At 32.1% G+C, this 13,992-nt stretch overlaps 1 protein-coding gene across 2 annotated transcripts in view; it reads left to right on the top strand.

Moving 5' to 3' along the window:
* The window catches only part of LOC129218585 (proton channel OtopLc-like), a 201,480-nt gene that overhangs the window by 179,168 nt on the left and 8,320 nt on the right, over positions 1 to 13,992 (top strand). For both annotated transcript variants that reach the window (XM_054852900.1, XM_054852899.1), the window contains exons 4-5: positions 3,179 to 3,339; positions 8,710 to 8,890. In XM_054852900.1, coding sequence (XP_054708875.1) covers positions 3,179 to 3,339; positions 8,710 to 8,890 — 342 coding nt within the window. The remainder of the gene's footprint in view (positions 1 to 3,178; positions 3,340 to 8,709; positions 8,891 to 13,992) is intronic.

Below are 13,992 nucleotides of genomic sequence, written 5' to 3'. Positions count from 1 at the left end.
TGTAATTTATTAACAAATTTACTGTAAATAAATACCAGATGAAGGAAATAAGAATTAAAAATTCTAGTTTCAATCTACGAGAGCATCATAATCGCATTATATTATCAAAGTTTAAATATTCTTAGAAACGAAAGAAAACATTTGAATAACACCGTTCAACTTCAACTAATGTTATTGGAGCACATTTAAAATAACAATTTTCTCTTATGGAAATATTTCTAATTCCTAATCCACTCTTTTCTCCAGTTAAAACGCCCAAAATGTTTGCTTAAAAGTATGAAAGTCATTTTTTTAGCTCGCAAAATGCACCAAAAGAAAAAAAATCCTGTCCACCAAAATCCTCATTCAGAAAAAAAAATCTACGAACTTAAAATTAAAAGAGAAATGTTCAAAAATCCAAAAACATTTTAAAAAGTGACTCAAAAAAGCAATACCATATAAAGGAAAAAAAGACCAAAAATGAAGAAAAATATATTTTTGTTATCACGTAGCCCTGGTTATAAACGTTCAATAATTATCTAAATAGCAACAAATGATGAAAATATTAATTTCAAGATGAAATAATAAGATTATTAAAGATGTGCAATATATATATATGCCCATTAAAGGAATGCCTAATAAATATATATGCTCATTAATTATATAATATATATATATATATATATATATATATATATATATATATATATATATATATATATATATATATATATGCCCATAAGATGCCCATTGCCAAAAGACTAGTACATTATATATATACGTCAAAAGTATTTGGGCATTCTAAAGCAAATATTGAGCAAAACTGTACACTGTTAAAAGTACAGGTTACATTTGGCACCTCTCAAGGGTGAAACGCTTGTAGCACCAACGGCACCCATAGGGAGTCAAAATTGCACCCTTAACAAGGGTGGCACCCTCAACTCAAAGTGCACTGGGGGTGACAGATGGAACCCCAGGAGAGAAAAATGGTCTTTTACTGCTTCCTATTGAGGATCCTACTCCCCTCCCCCCCCCCCATGTTGTGGGCGGTTTTCAATACAATTGCGCCAAGTTTATTGTTTTTATTTATGATATACGAAGTCTTGATATGTTTTTCATATTGAATTCAAATCTGATTAAAACTTGTAATTTAAGGCATTTGATCACATTTCAGACTTTCCAACATAGTTTAGAAGTGTTCATGACTTCAATTCCTCTATCCGAGCTCTAACTCTCATATATACTCTTGGACTTCCCAGTAATTTTAAATGATATTGACATTTACTACAGCATGATACCGAAAATGAAGTATGTAGGTGTTTATGGATCATTTACAGTCAAAAATATTCAGTTTCTTTACAATCACGAAAAAAATCAACTCATGTCATGAAATGCACACGTTTCATAAACGATCAATTCTTTTTAATACATGATTCGACATTTGAATATCCTTTTTGACGATAAGTTATCTAAAAGTACCCTTTTTTTAATATGGGCTGTTTTTGACATTAATAACCAAAACAAGTTTTAACGATCTATTCATTGTATCTGATGAAAAGCATTGGTAACAGAAATCAGAAAAAGTAAACGCTTATAGACACTTCATTTGTTTCTTACAATAACACCAACGAAAGATATTAACGTAAAAATGGTCCAGGGTCCAGAAGTCATGAGTCATGGCATTCAAACACACAGAGAGATTTCTTTATCGAACCGGTTTTTTTTCCTTTGCTCCTTTGTTAGCTACGTCTACGCAGTTAGTTTATTGTGAAAAAATGTGTATACATTTAATAGTGTCTCTGCTCTAAGAGTTAGTTACCTCATTGAATATTAAGAACTTCGTATTGCTAACAATAAATATTTTTGGGAAGAATCCGAGAGATCCTTGACACTACAAGCAAGTAAGACCATATATTATTACACATCAATGGAAATAGCAAGACATTACTATGTTTATAACGGTAAACTAAACAATAAGGAGTAGTAAGTTTACTTAGAAATACAACTCTAAAAAGACCAAGCATGTTGGAAAGCCCTAAATACCGGAGCGCATGCGTATGCGAGGCATCCTTATGGAGGAAAAGATTCTGCTATTGGCCATTGGGTGAGCTGTTGGAACCTTCATTAATGTCTTTCATCCATTGAGGTGCCAAAAGGCATTGTAATCATATTTCTTAGTATGCATTGCACCCTAAGGTTCCGTCTTTGCACCCTAAGGTGAAAAAGGGCACCCATCTGGTGACTCTGGTTTTAACAGTGTACTTACTCCTAAAAGGCTCAGCGGAAGATGAAGGAGACTTTGGAAAAAATAATGATTTTGTTCTAACTGAACTTTATTTTTCCTTCTTACAATGTTCCTTGCACACGATCACTGAGTAATGTTAATTTACGTCAGCAGAATATTTTCTCTTTTCGTCTGAAAGAATAAAATATTCTTACGGATAAAATTTCATGTAAAAAAAACTCTCTTTGAAAGATGAAAGTTATCTTTGAAAAATTATCCTACATGAAGAAAATTCATGCAATTATCTACCCTTGATATAGTAAACAATATTTCCCTTCACTTAAAAAATATCTTTACGTACTTTAGAACTATCAATGGAGTGTTTTCAAAATTTTTTTTAATTGATGCACCTAATTATGAGATTAACTACTGTAGTTTTAAATTTCTTAAATTTTCAGGTTGCTATATTTTTTTAAGTTAGTTGTCATTCCCATTGATTTTTCGTTTTACTCAATTAAAACACTCCTTTTTGATTGATTTCTAACTTTAGTGTGTTCATTCAAATTAAAAAAAAAATATAGTGTCCTTTTCATCCTCTGCATTCCTAATTATATTTCCATTTTGTTACCAACATCCCCCAAAACTTTTATGTGTCTCATTTGGATCTAAATGAAAGGAAGTATAAATGTGCAGATCCTTGTGCCAACAAAGTGTGCACGACATCTATCGGTTTGGACTAGGAACAAATGTCGAATCAAACTCGACTAAGAAATTTATAATAAAAAAAACTGATGTTGATGTCGAGTCAGACTCGACATAGAAGTGCAAAGAGAGAAGTGTGCGATTTGATCTAAAACTTAGTAAGCCGCTTATTCACTTGCACTCCCCAGTCTCGATAAACTTATTGTAGTTTAACAGTATTGTATTAGTGTTTGTTTGGAATATGGACAACATTAACTGAAATTTTCTTTTCAGCCTTTGGATTAGGCACGATGGTTTACAACGGATTAGAGTTTGGATCCTTCTTTGAAGTGCCTCCATCATCACTTTGCTACAATGTATTTTTGGGTTTAAATCCCATTTTACAGATGATCTTTACTTTTGCTCAAATGTACTTCATCTTCGTCAATGCAAGAGTAAGTGCTTTAAATATCCGTCAATAGTGCTCAAACGTTGACCTATCAAACACAAAGGACCTATATATTTTATTAAACACATAATTAATATACGACGCATGTAAAGACTTCAGCCAAGCAATTGACTAGCAAATACTAACATTGTTATGCATGGGAAAATGCATTTAGTTCTGTCACTTAATGAATATAACAGGATATATTTATATTTTTATAATTTTTTGAATAAAAATTACGCTTGGAGTTTTTTTTTTTCAAAATTTCGATCGCTTTTTGGAGTCACCTTCGGAATACAATGCTCTCTAATTTCTTATTTTTCTACCAATTCAGCTGAATTAGGTATCAATTTCAAGCTTATACTTTTCTCTTTTAGTATCAACATCAGAAAGTATTCTGTGAATAGTGGAGTGTTATCACTCCTAATCTAAATTCAGTTTTTATGCTTTTTTAAATTGGGAGGTTTAATAAGTCATATGTCCAGAGTACCAATGAATATCTGCATTATTATTATTATTTTTTTTTTTTTGCAGTTAAATAAATCATTCTCTTGCTATGTAGAAAAAAGTAGAGGGTGTTTTTTGGTGTTTTGAAATACCAAAAAAAAAGTTTGTTTTGCAAAAAATTTACTTCAAATGCAAGTTTTCTACAACTTTAAAGTATTTTTGAGCTTAAAAAATCCCTAACACTTTTCAGAACAGTGAATTCTAGAATGTCGAAGGGGAAAAAATCGTTTGAAAAAAAAAACTAAATATATTAATAGTAATAAGAAGAATAGTTTATAAAACTTTTCTAAAGGCATTATTTTGCTTTTTTTTTTGACATTTAAAGACAAAAAAAAATTCTTTTGATTTTTTTTTTCAAGACATTTGAACTTATTTCGATTATTTGTTTGGATTACGTAACACCTGACAATGATCCTCTACTCTTACATTACTCATGCAGTCCAACTCTATATTTCTCCGATGAAGATTATTTTTGCTGATGGAATTAAATTTTAAAATATCTTTGAAACTTATTTTAAAATTGATAAAAATTCTGAATTTTTTCATCTCTTGAAAAAAAGGAAATGCGTTCCATCTGACATATTTTAAACAGCTCACACAGAAGATACTGAAGGAAACTTTGTAAAATGTTCTGCAATAGAGAAAAAAAAGTTTAAGATAACTTTTGGTTGAATTAAAAATAGGGTACATTTTTTAAACTTATACAGTCCGCATAAGCATACCTTTCATTTAACATTTTATAATAATTTACTTTATTTCTTAGTTTAACTCAGAGTTATATTACACTTTTTACTTACGACCAAACGGCACGACCTTGAGGGTCACGGATAAGGACAAAATTCTAGCTATAAGTCTATTCCCTCTGGGTATGAGCGCATATAAAGTTGTTGAACTTCATAGGCCCTGGTTTGACTGCAATGAGGTTCCAAAGTTGCTAGTTTGGTCCCAGAAATGCAATGGCGTTTCCATTGAAATTTCAGAGACTTCGACACTATGTTCGATCTCCCAACACCTTTCGCTTCTTTTATTAGTAAATTGAGTATGAAGGAGACCACGTATTTATTTATGGGCACTACCTAAGTTATTTAAAGTCGAAATGATCTTGGTTTTTTTTTGTGTGTGTGTGTGTAATGTGCAATAAATCAGAGCTTTTCTCTTCTCCCATTTTTTGCTTATCAATGTGAGATATCTTTGACAGCAGACAATAAATATCCAGTTAAAGTAAATGGTTTTATTAGCAAACGATAAATACTTTTTACTAGCAGACTATTCATGTAAAACGAAAATAATTAGTTTTTTTTTTTTTTTTTTGCAAACGATAAATATCCTGTATCTATGTTATTTTGGCATTCAAGTTATTAAAAATTAAAAGTAGGAGCCAATTTAAATTTGAGAACCGCTTATTAAAAATTAGTATCCAACATAGTTAACTCAAAGGTAAGCATGCAAATAGCTCATACTGCAGTACAGTAGCAGAAAAAGAGATAAAAATAGTAATTTTAAATGAAACTCCATTGCATCCTGGGTCCAAATTAACAACTTTGGACCCCCGTTGCAGCTGAACTAGGGCCTATGCAGTCAAACCGCTTTACCTGTGCTCATACCTAGTGGGAATTGACCTAAACCTGGAATTTTGTCCAAATCCGTGACCCTCAAGGTCGTGCCGTTTGGTAGTTAGTTGTAGAACAAATTACCAAGTTTTCTTCAATACCATCTGTTTCAGCTCTTTAAAAAGATGGCAGATGGACAACATTTTCTTTGTATCAAAATGTGAGAAAGTTGAAAATTTTACCAATTTTAAAATAAGTTTGAAAAAGATTTTAGAATGTAAGTACTTCAATCAGCAAAAATAATGTTCTTCAAATAATCCAGAGTTAGGCTACATGAGTGTAAGAGAGGAGGATCCTTGTCAGGTGTTACTTAATTCAAGCAAGTTCACATTATTAAAAAAATTTCAATATTTTTTTTCCCTTTTGGTCCATTGATGTTGAAAAAAATGCAAACTAAGGCCATTAGAAAGGTTTTTAAACCTATATTTAATATATTTTCAATCAAAAGTTTTTTTTCCCCCTTTTTTTATTTTCCTGTCATGTCGGAAATTGAGGTTTTTGCACAATTCTTTCCCAAAGTGAACAACTTTTTAACTATTTAGGATTGATACAAATCATTTTTTATTCTTTAATATTCCAGTATTAATTGTTTTGAAAAGCTTTTGAGCTTTTTTAAGCTCAAGATAGTACCAATAGCAGTAAGTAGTAAACATTGTAAGAACTTGATTCATTAAAACTACAAAAAAAAAAAAAAAAAAAAGATGCAGGTATTAGTACGCAGAGATATGACTTATTAAATCTCCCCATCAATTGTAAAAGCATAAAAACTAATTTTAGCTAAAGAGTGGCAGCCCTCCACTATTCACAGAATACTTCCTGTTGTTTATACTAAAAGAGAAAAGTATTAGCTTGATTGATACCTTGTTCAGCTTAATTGGTTAAAAATTGAAAACTTAGAAATAATTTTCTAAACTCATACCAATTAATTTTAGCATCTCATAGATATCTATTCGTAAAAAAAAAAAAAAATCGACAACATCTGAGTCATGACAGCATGACCAACTCTTAATTTGGGTGTCTTAACGTGAAATGATCCACATGCAAAAAGTCAAATTACTTCACGTTTTCATCATCTGCAAAAGTTGTGTGTGTAGGTACTGCCCTTTTCATCTTCTATGCCTAAGGAAAGTATTTTATACTAGGCACTGGTTTGTACAACAGCCTAACGTATGCGAACTTACGAATTCTTCAAACTGTTTCACAAAAAGCGGATAATGTCTGAGGCTGATGGATTTAGGATTTACGGGGTGTATCGAAACACATTTTTTTCTGACTCTTTCCTCAGATGACTGCCATTTTATTCAAGCACACAGCAGTCCTTTCATGTTATATGTAAATGGATATGTATATAGAAACGCAACAAGGGGAGGGGGAGATGAAGGTTAACCCTACAGAAGCTTTGGTTTCTAAGCCATATTGCTAATCCTTGCGTGTTATCCTATATGCATGTTTCTGATATAAGGGGGCATTCATTAATTACGTAAGAGTCCCGAGGGGGTGTTGTAAAAATCTTTTACTTGGGGGGGGGGTTAGACCCATTCTTACGCAATATTTCCCAAGTCGATATTTTATATTAGAAATCACGCGGTCAAGTGGATTAGCAGGGATCATATTTCATTTGCTTCTGGAAGGTAAAAAAACGTTTTAGGACGAGCATTTTTTTTTACATGTTTATCAAAGAATGGATAGTGTAAAATATAAAAAAAGAATTGCACTGTGTATGAAATGTCTTACTTTTCATTAGTTAGTATCGCATCATACACAAAGAAAAAAATATGTCGAAAAAATATTCGGTCTAGATTTTTTGTAGTAAATTTTTCTTTGCCCAAAAAGGTTTTAAAAAGTTTAATAATAGTGAATTTAATAACAATTTCAGTGATGTAAGATTCATTATTTTATTATTTGAAAAACGAAATGAAATCTTGCGTAAGATAGAGGGATAGGGTCTGAAAAATATTACTTACCCTTACGTGGGGGGGAGGAGGGGTCAAAAATTGCCAAAATCATCTTTACGTCATTAATGAGTGGCCCGTAACTCCATCCTTCCCTTCAGAAGACATATGCTGGCTGCATTAGTGGTGGGTATGAATGGCAAATCAATGTAATGATCAAAGTTTTTAAAAGGGGGAAGAAAAAAAAACAAAAGAAACTGCTGACAAAATTATTTTCTGAAGATTTACACCCCAATCATTGTATTCAAGGGAATGACGAAGAGCTCATATTGCCTAAAACTTTGGAAGAGGGCACAGTTTTTGGAATCCGAGAAAACTCCCAACTTCCAACCACTTTGCTTCAAAAGACTCCTGATTAAAGTTCTAGGAGAAAAATTCATACCGATTCTATGTCGCCAAAATCCTGTATCCAAACAAAGATGAAAGTGTGGGCAAAATTTAGAAAAGAGTGTCCAATGCCTGGATATTCTAAAAAACGGAGAATTACACTGTTAAAAAAAATGTATTCAAAAATGAAACTCTGAATGTATTCATTTTTTTTGAATACAATTGATTCAAAAATGAGTAAATGTGGCATCAAATACAAACATACGAGAAATACGAGTCATGAAATGAGTACATGTGTTTCTCAAAATTGAACCTTATTGATTCGGAGCTATATTGAGTAATGAAAGTATTCAAAAATGAGTAAATTTTCATTATTTTTGAATACCCATTTTTAACAGTGTAGGCATCGTTCCTTCCAAGAGATTCATAAAGAAAATTCAGCCAAGTGAAAAATTCCAATATCAGCTCATTTCAAGGACATGACAATTTTAATAAACGATATGAAGAATTTTATTTGTATTAAATCTTTCTATTTCTCAATGAAACACACGACAAATTCTAACCTTGATTGAGTTTTTTATTGACAAATCATACATTCACTTGCATTGAAAATATATATATATATATATATATATATCGGAGTTTTACTTGCTTTTAATAACTCGATTAAAGGCTGAATCGTGACAAATAAAAGTTTCAACCTATGCTCCGATCTACCTCTTTCTGCAAATAGAATCAGAGTGTACCTAAATAATTTTATATTAAATGCAAACTGTTCAAAATGCTTTGTTTTTGCTTAAACCTGCTAGAACGAAACAAGACTGAAGTTTCCAGTCAAAAAACCAATTTAAAAAATATTCCTTTTTTTTATCGTCAATGCCAAAACGTGTTCCGATCAACCTCATTTGACGGTACTTTTGTCAATGCATACTGAATACTCTACAAAGTTCACTAATGGAGTCATTTCTAATCTATTTTCAGCTAAACATACAGAAATTTAAAGTTGTCGCTAGGTTTGGCCTTATGCATATAATTGCCACAAATTTATGCGTCTGGATCAGAACAGTTGGAAAAGAAGCGTTAGAAGCGATTGCAGAAAACCAAAGAGAAAGTGGTCTTGGTTCAAGCTTGGAGGAACTTATTTTGCCCTTCCGAGTAACTGGTAATGTTTTTGGTTATTTGATTATCACTATTTATTTTACTGAAAGATTAAAACTTGCGAGCAAACTAAGTTACTGACGCTAAGCAAGTATTTGAACTTTAATAAGATATTCTTGCGGAATTATCATCTGTCTTGTGAAACTACAGTAAAGAAAAACTGAACTTATAAGCGTTTAGTTACGTCTCAGATCTGAATAACCTGTACTTGAAAACGAAAACATGTGATTCTGTTCTGTGCAGCATATTTATGTGTTTTATGTATCTTTGTTACTGTTATACAGCGAGATCCCGTTTAATCTGCAAGACCTCTATTTTTCAACCGTTAATCCTAGATGCATACTTCCAGTTGCAAAAATGGTCAAAATAAGGTGTAGAGTTAAGATCTTGAGAGTCCGAAGCAAAAAAAAGGGGGGGGGGATAATCTCCACTGAAAATGATTCCAAAACAAAAAATTTAAATCATTTGCGACCAAAACTAAAGGAGATATTCGGTTCGAAGTTTGCAGGGACCGTGGAGAAGATACGATTGGAACGTATTGCCGTTTTAGAAGAATGACAGGTTGTCATACCCCCCTCAAAGAAAAAAAAACAAATTGTTTATGTCTTTCATTGCTATTGAAAAATCAAAGCAAGTGTTATGTGCTATGATACGTAAAAACACACCACAAAAGCTCTTACAATTTGAAAAAAAAACACACACACATTTAATTTCAAACTTTATTAACTGCAGTATTCCCTCTCCACCCCCCCCCAAAGGGGGATATTTATTGCGGGTGTAAAGTGATTAAAATAAATTTCGCGCAATAGAAGTCTGAAGACCTTGTAAGATTGAGAATCCCTAGATTAAATTAAAAGGTTTTTTACTCTAATTAAAAACGTTGTCAAACAACTTAAACAAATGTTCTATCGGTTTTACTTGCTACTCAGCAATAACGAAAAATTGGAATCACGTATGATGATTTTCATTCAAGTAAAGAGGAAGTGAAATCATCAAACATTACAAATACAACAGCCTTGTGAGTTTAAATTACAGCCTGGAACACGCGTTATATCCAAGAGGATTTACAAATATCTTTAGCACCATCGCCTATACACAAACAGTGAGGTTAACGTTACAATGTAATATGAGCGTAATTATCATAGAACGTTGTAAATAATATTAATCATCCAGAGGGCCATTGCTAAGGTGTTGTGGAAGGAGTGAAAAAATGAGTAGGGGAGAGCCTCCAAACCTCTTCTCGCCTTAACATTACCAGAGATTGCATAAAGTGCAATTTTAAAACTTCGAGTTCAATAAATTTCTCTGAGTGAGCCCCCTCGTATTTCTTCTCTTCTAACATCATCAAAAACCGTCTATAACTGTTTTTAGAGTTGCACTTTCCGAAATTTTATATGGGAGAGCTCCCGAAACTCTTCTACACCTAACATTACAGCCCCTTATTTTGAGTGAATATATTTAATCACGACTAGGATCATATTGCAAAAACTTAGATGTAGTAACAACTCTCCCTCTTAAAACCAGAAGTTGAAAAACTCTGTCTCTCCATTTAAGATGCGTTAGAAAAAACTTGTTCCCCATTCTTCCAATGGGGAGCGCCTATTTCATACACCTATCTCTTTTTGACCAAGCGATGGCCATGATTATTGCACTGTTTTCTTTTCATTGACCTTGAATTTTTGCTTTTTGTAGTTTGAGAAACAAAAGAAAAATTTATTAACCAAGTTACTTCATGTAGACAAGTACTCAGTTCATATTACATGCCTTCCATAGCTTTAAATGAGCCTTTTTTTTTTCATTTTGTCCCACGTTTCTTGCTTTTTTGTCAAAGAGTTTTGTCATGGCACATGACTTAGCTTGTCAAAGCTGATGAAATTGCAGGACCAATAAGTGTAACCTTGTTGTAGAATTACGCCCGTACTCATCAGACAATTTGATCTTCGTTCAGACAGCCAAACCTCCGATCGAAACTTTCTTCAACTAACAAGAATGCTTCAATCTGCGGTGCCAAGTTTCTGACTGCAAGTCGATTTTTTTTTTTCCTACCTCATGTTTTTTTTTTCTCTTTTGTTACCGCTAATACTTAGCTGCAATGAGGAAACAATTAAACAAACTCAGGCAATTAATAACATTTACAGTAAAACATCGATCCTTGTAGGTAGAGGTAAACATATGTATCAAATTTGAAAAAAACGGATTGGACAAGGTGCCACAGCAATTTGATTCACATCGGTGCAGGAAGAAGTATTCAAAACAAGGAATTTTGTAAGAAGATAATTCAATATAAAGATATGCTGAATAGCGTACGAGAGAGCATTCATCAAATTATCGTAAAAAACTATTCTCAAAATACTTAAAATCATGAAACCTTTTTGACAAGAAGTATTTGTGGTAAAAACAACATCTCGATTGAAACGAATATAATATATGAATCGGCAGCCGAATTTCAGTGTATGTGTTACCGTTACAGTATATAATGCAGTTATTTTATAGAATACCTAGTTATTCCATAAAATAACTGATCGTGTCCGTTAAAGTGTGCAATATGTTATTAATTTGACACTTTAACTAGTTATTCTATGAAATGACTAGGTATTCTATAAATAAACTAATGATAGACAATTAAAATGAAAAATAAGCAATTTATCTAATTTAGGCAGCGTATAAATGGTATTTATGGAAACGTACCATAAAATCATTTGTTACAACAAGGATTACTAAATGGACCCTAGGAATTACAAAGAACATTATTTCTAAAACAAAAGCATTTTTTGTTAACACACTGGGTTTTACACGAACATTTTGGGGGTAACACACAGGAGTGGAAAGTAAATGTATTTGTCTTGCAAAATACATAACATAGATTATTTTACACGTTAACAGGCCACAGATCGTTATTCTATAAAATAACTAGTTAAACCATGAAATACAAGAGAGTTTTACACTTTAACGGACACGATCAGTTATTCCATGAAATAACTAGGTATTCTATAAAATAACGGATTTCATACTTTAACGGTAACATATGTATTAATTCGTATGAGAAAAGAAATTAAAAAGTCATTTTTTTACGGAAATATAAAAAGCATAACTTGAACTTAACACACAAAGCACTATATATATACCAAGGTTCACAACAATGAAAATTTCAAGGTGGGATTTCTTACTTGAACCAAACTGTTAAGTGGGATTTGTATAGGAACAGCATGCAAATGGATTTTGTAAATTATTACTAGAATCATGCGATCCCGCGTTCTAATGCGAACCTTGATATATACCGATGACATGTTCAGATGTGTATGTGCGGGACAAGAAGTAAAAGAAATAGCGAAAATGACTAACGTATGTAAGGAATTTATTTAAGAATAGGCGATACGGTTGGTGGAAATTATACCATTAGATCTGACCGATTGTATATGGACAACTCTCCAAAAATTGGCATTTTTTAGAAAAAATGAATTTTTGTTAAACTGCTGAAGTTCATAAAAAAGCTTCATTTATTTTTTAAACATTGAGGATTAAATTTGTACGTTTGAGAAAAAGTGCCATTATCCATTTTTTGCCCTAGTTATCCTCAATTTTGATTCATGGATCAATTGATTAATTAATACTCCATTAAATTTATCATCTAAAATCAAAATAAATATACTGAAAATGCAAAATCCCTAAAAAGTTTCAAAAGACTCATCAACTAGTTTTATTAAAAATTTTCAATTAAACTTATGCAAAAAAAAATCAAATTTTTAAAAAATAACTTCCAAAGAATAAAGCACCTAAAATGTTAGAAATAATGCTCTTAGTTTTATGATATTGCCAGTCTATGACTACATGGTTTTAATTTCTGCCCCCGGATAGTATAATAACAATTTAACGTAACAAGACATAAGATATGGGTACCTTCGTTAGAAATTTATATATTTTGAACAAAATTTCATTAGCATAAAAAGAACAAAATTGCACAAAAATGTTAAATATGACTCATTGTGAGTAGTGATGTGCCGGATCGTTAAAAAAATAGATCCGCGGATACGGATACGGATCATTAGCGTCAAGATCCGCGGATACGGATCTCAAAATTTTTATACCCGATTCAACTATTCAAGTGTAAAATTTGTTACGAAAGGTATTCCCGTCAGGGTAATGGCAGTTTCTTCAAAAAATGTCATCTAAGGCGAAACTATAATCAAGACTATGATTTACTCTTTAAAGAAATCTCCGTTAAAATTGAGGGAGAGTTGGAAGGAATGGGTCAGCTCTGTATTGAGGCTTAGAATGTGAATATAACATACAGGAGCAAGACATAACATACAGGATACAGGAGCAAGAGTGCAAAGCTGCTACTAGACAGGTTAGAAATAATTTTTCGCATTTTATTTCAGCATAAATGCAGCGCTGACCCATTCCACCCAACTTACTCCGACCGACGAAATAACAGAGGCGGGAATCCCTTTACAAACAATAAATAGATAATTTAGAACCCCAAATCAATAACAAAAACTAATATTAAATTAAAAATTGAAAAAAAAGGATATGTCCCAGAGGGAAGATCGTCATAAAGATGAATTTCGCGGGTCAGAACACATTGTTAACAAATATGAACTGACAACAGATAGAAATTTTAAATCATTGAGCTTTTTCTATTTATCTTCCGACTATGAAGTCGCTACCAATTATGCGTACAAAGGCTTAGAATTACATTTAAAATTTACTTAACAAGATTATAGCTCCTATTGTATATAACTCGGAAGTTCCAAACAAATATTAAACGCAGAAAACCTCGTTCTTTCAATTAGGGCCAATATTTTAAACGTACGGGTAAGTTTTTACTACCATTATTCTGAAAAAGTCTAAGCCGGTTTTTAATTAATGTCTCCGATAATTAAAGTTCTACAGAAACGATGCCAAGCTAAGAACACTTTCGATCCAGGCACCTTTTGAACAAAAAAATAACTATTAAAATCGGTTCATCTGTTTAGGAGCTTCAATGCCACAAAGAAACACCCAGAAACATACATTTAAGACTTATTACCCCTTCCATTTTGCGACGGAGGGTGCAAAGTGGCTTTTGAAATAATACCTTATTATTTAAATCAGGAATAAAACCTA

This window comes from Uloborus diversus, chromosome 3 (assembly GCF_026930045.1).
Source record: "Uloborus diversus isolate 005 chromosome 3, Udiv.v.3.1, whole genome shotgun sequence".
NCBI lineage: Eukaryota > Metazoa > Arthropoda > Arachnida > Araneae > Uloboridae > Uloborus > Uloborus diversus.
This window is presented reverse-complemented; position numbering and strand designations above follow the sequence as displayed.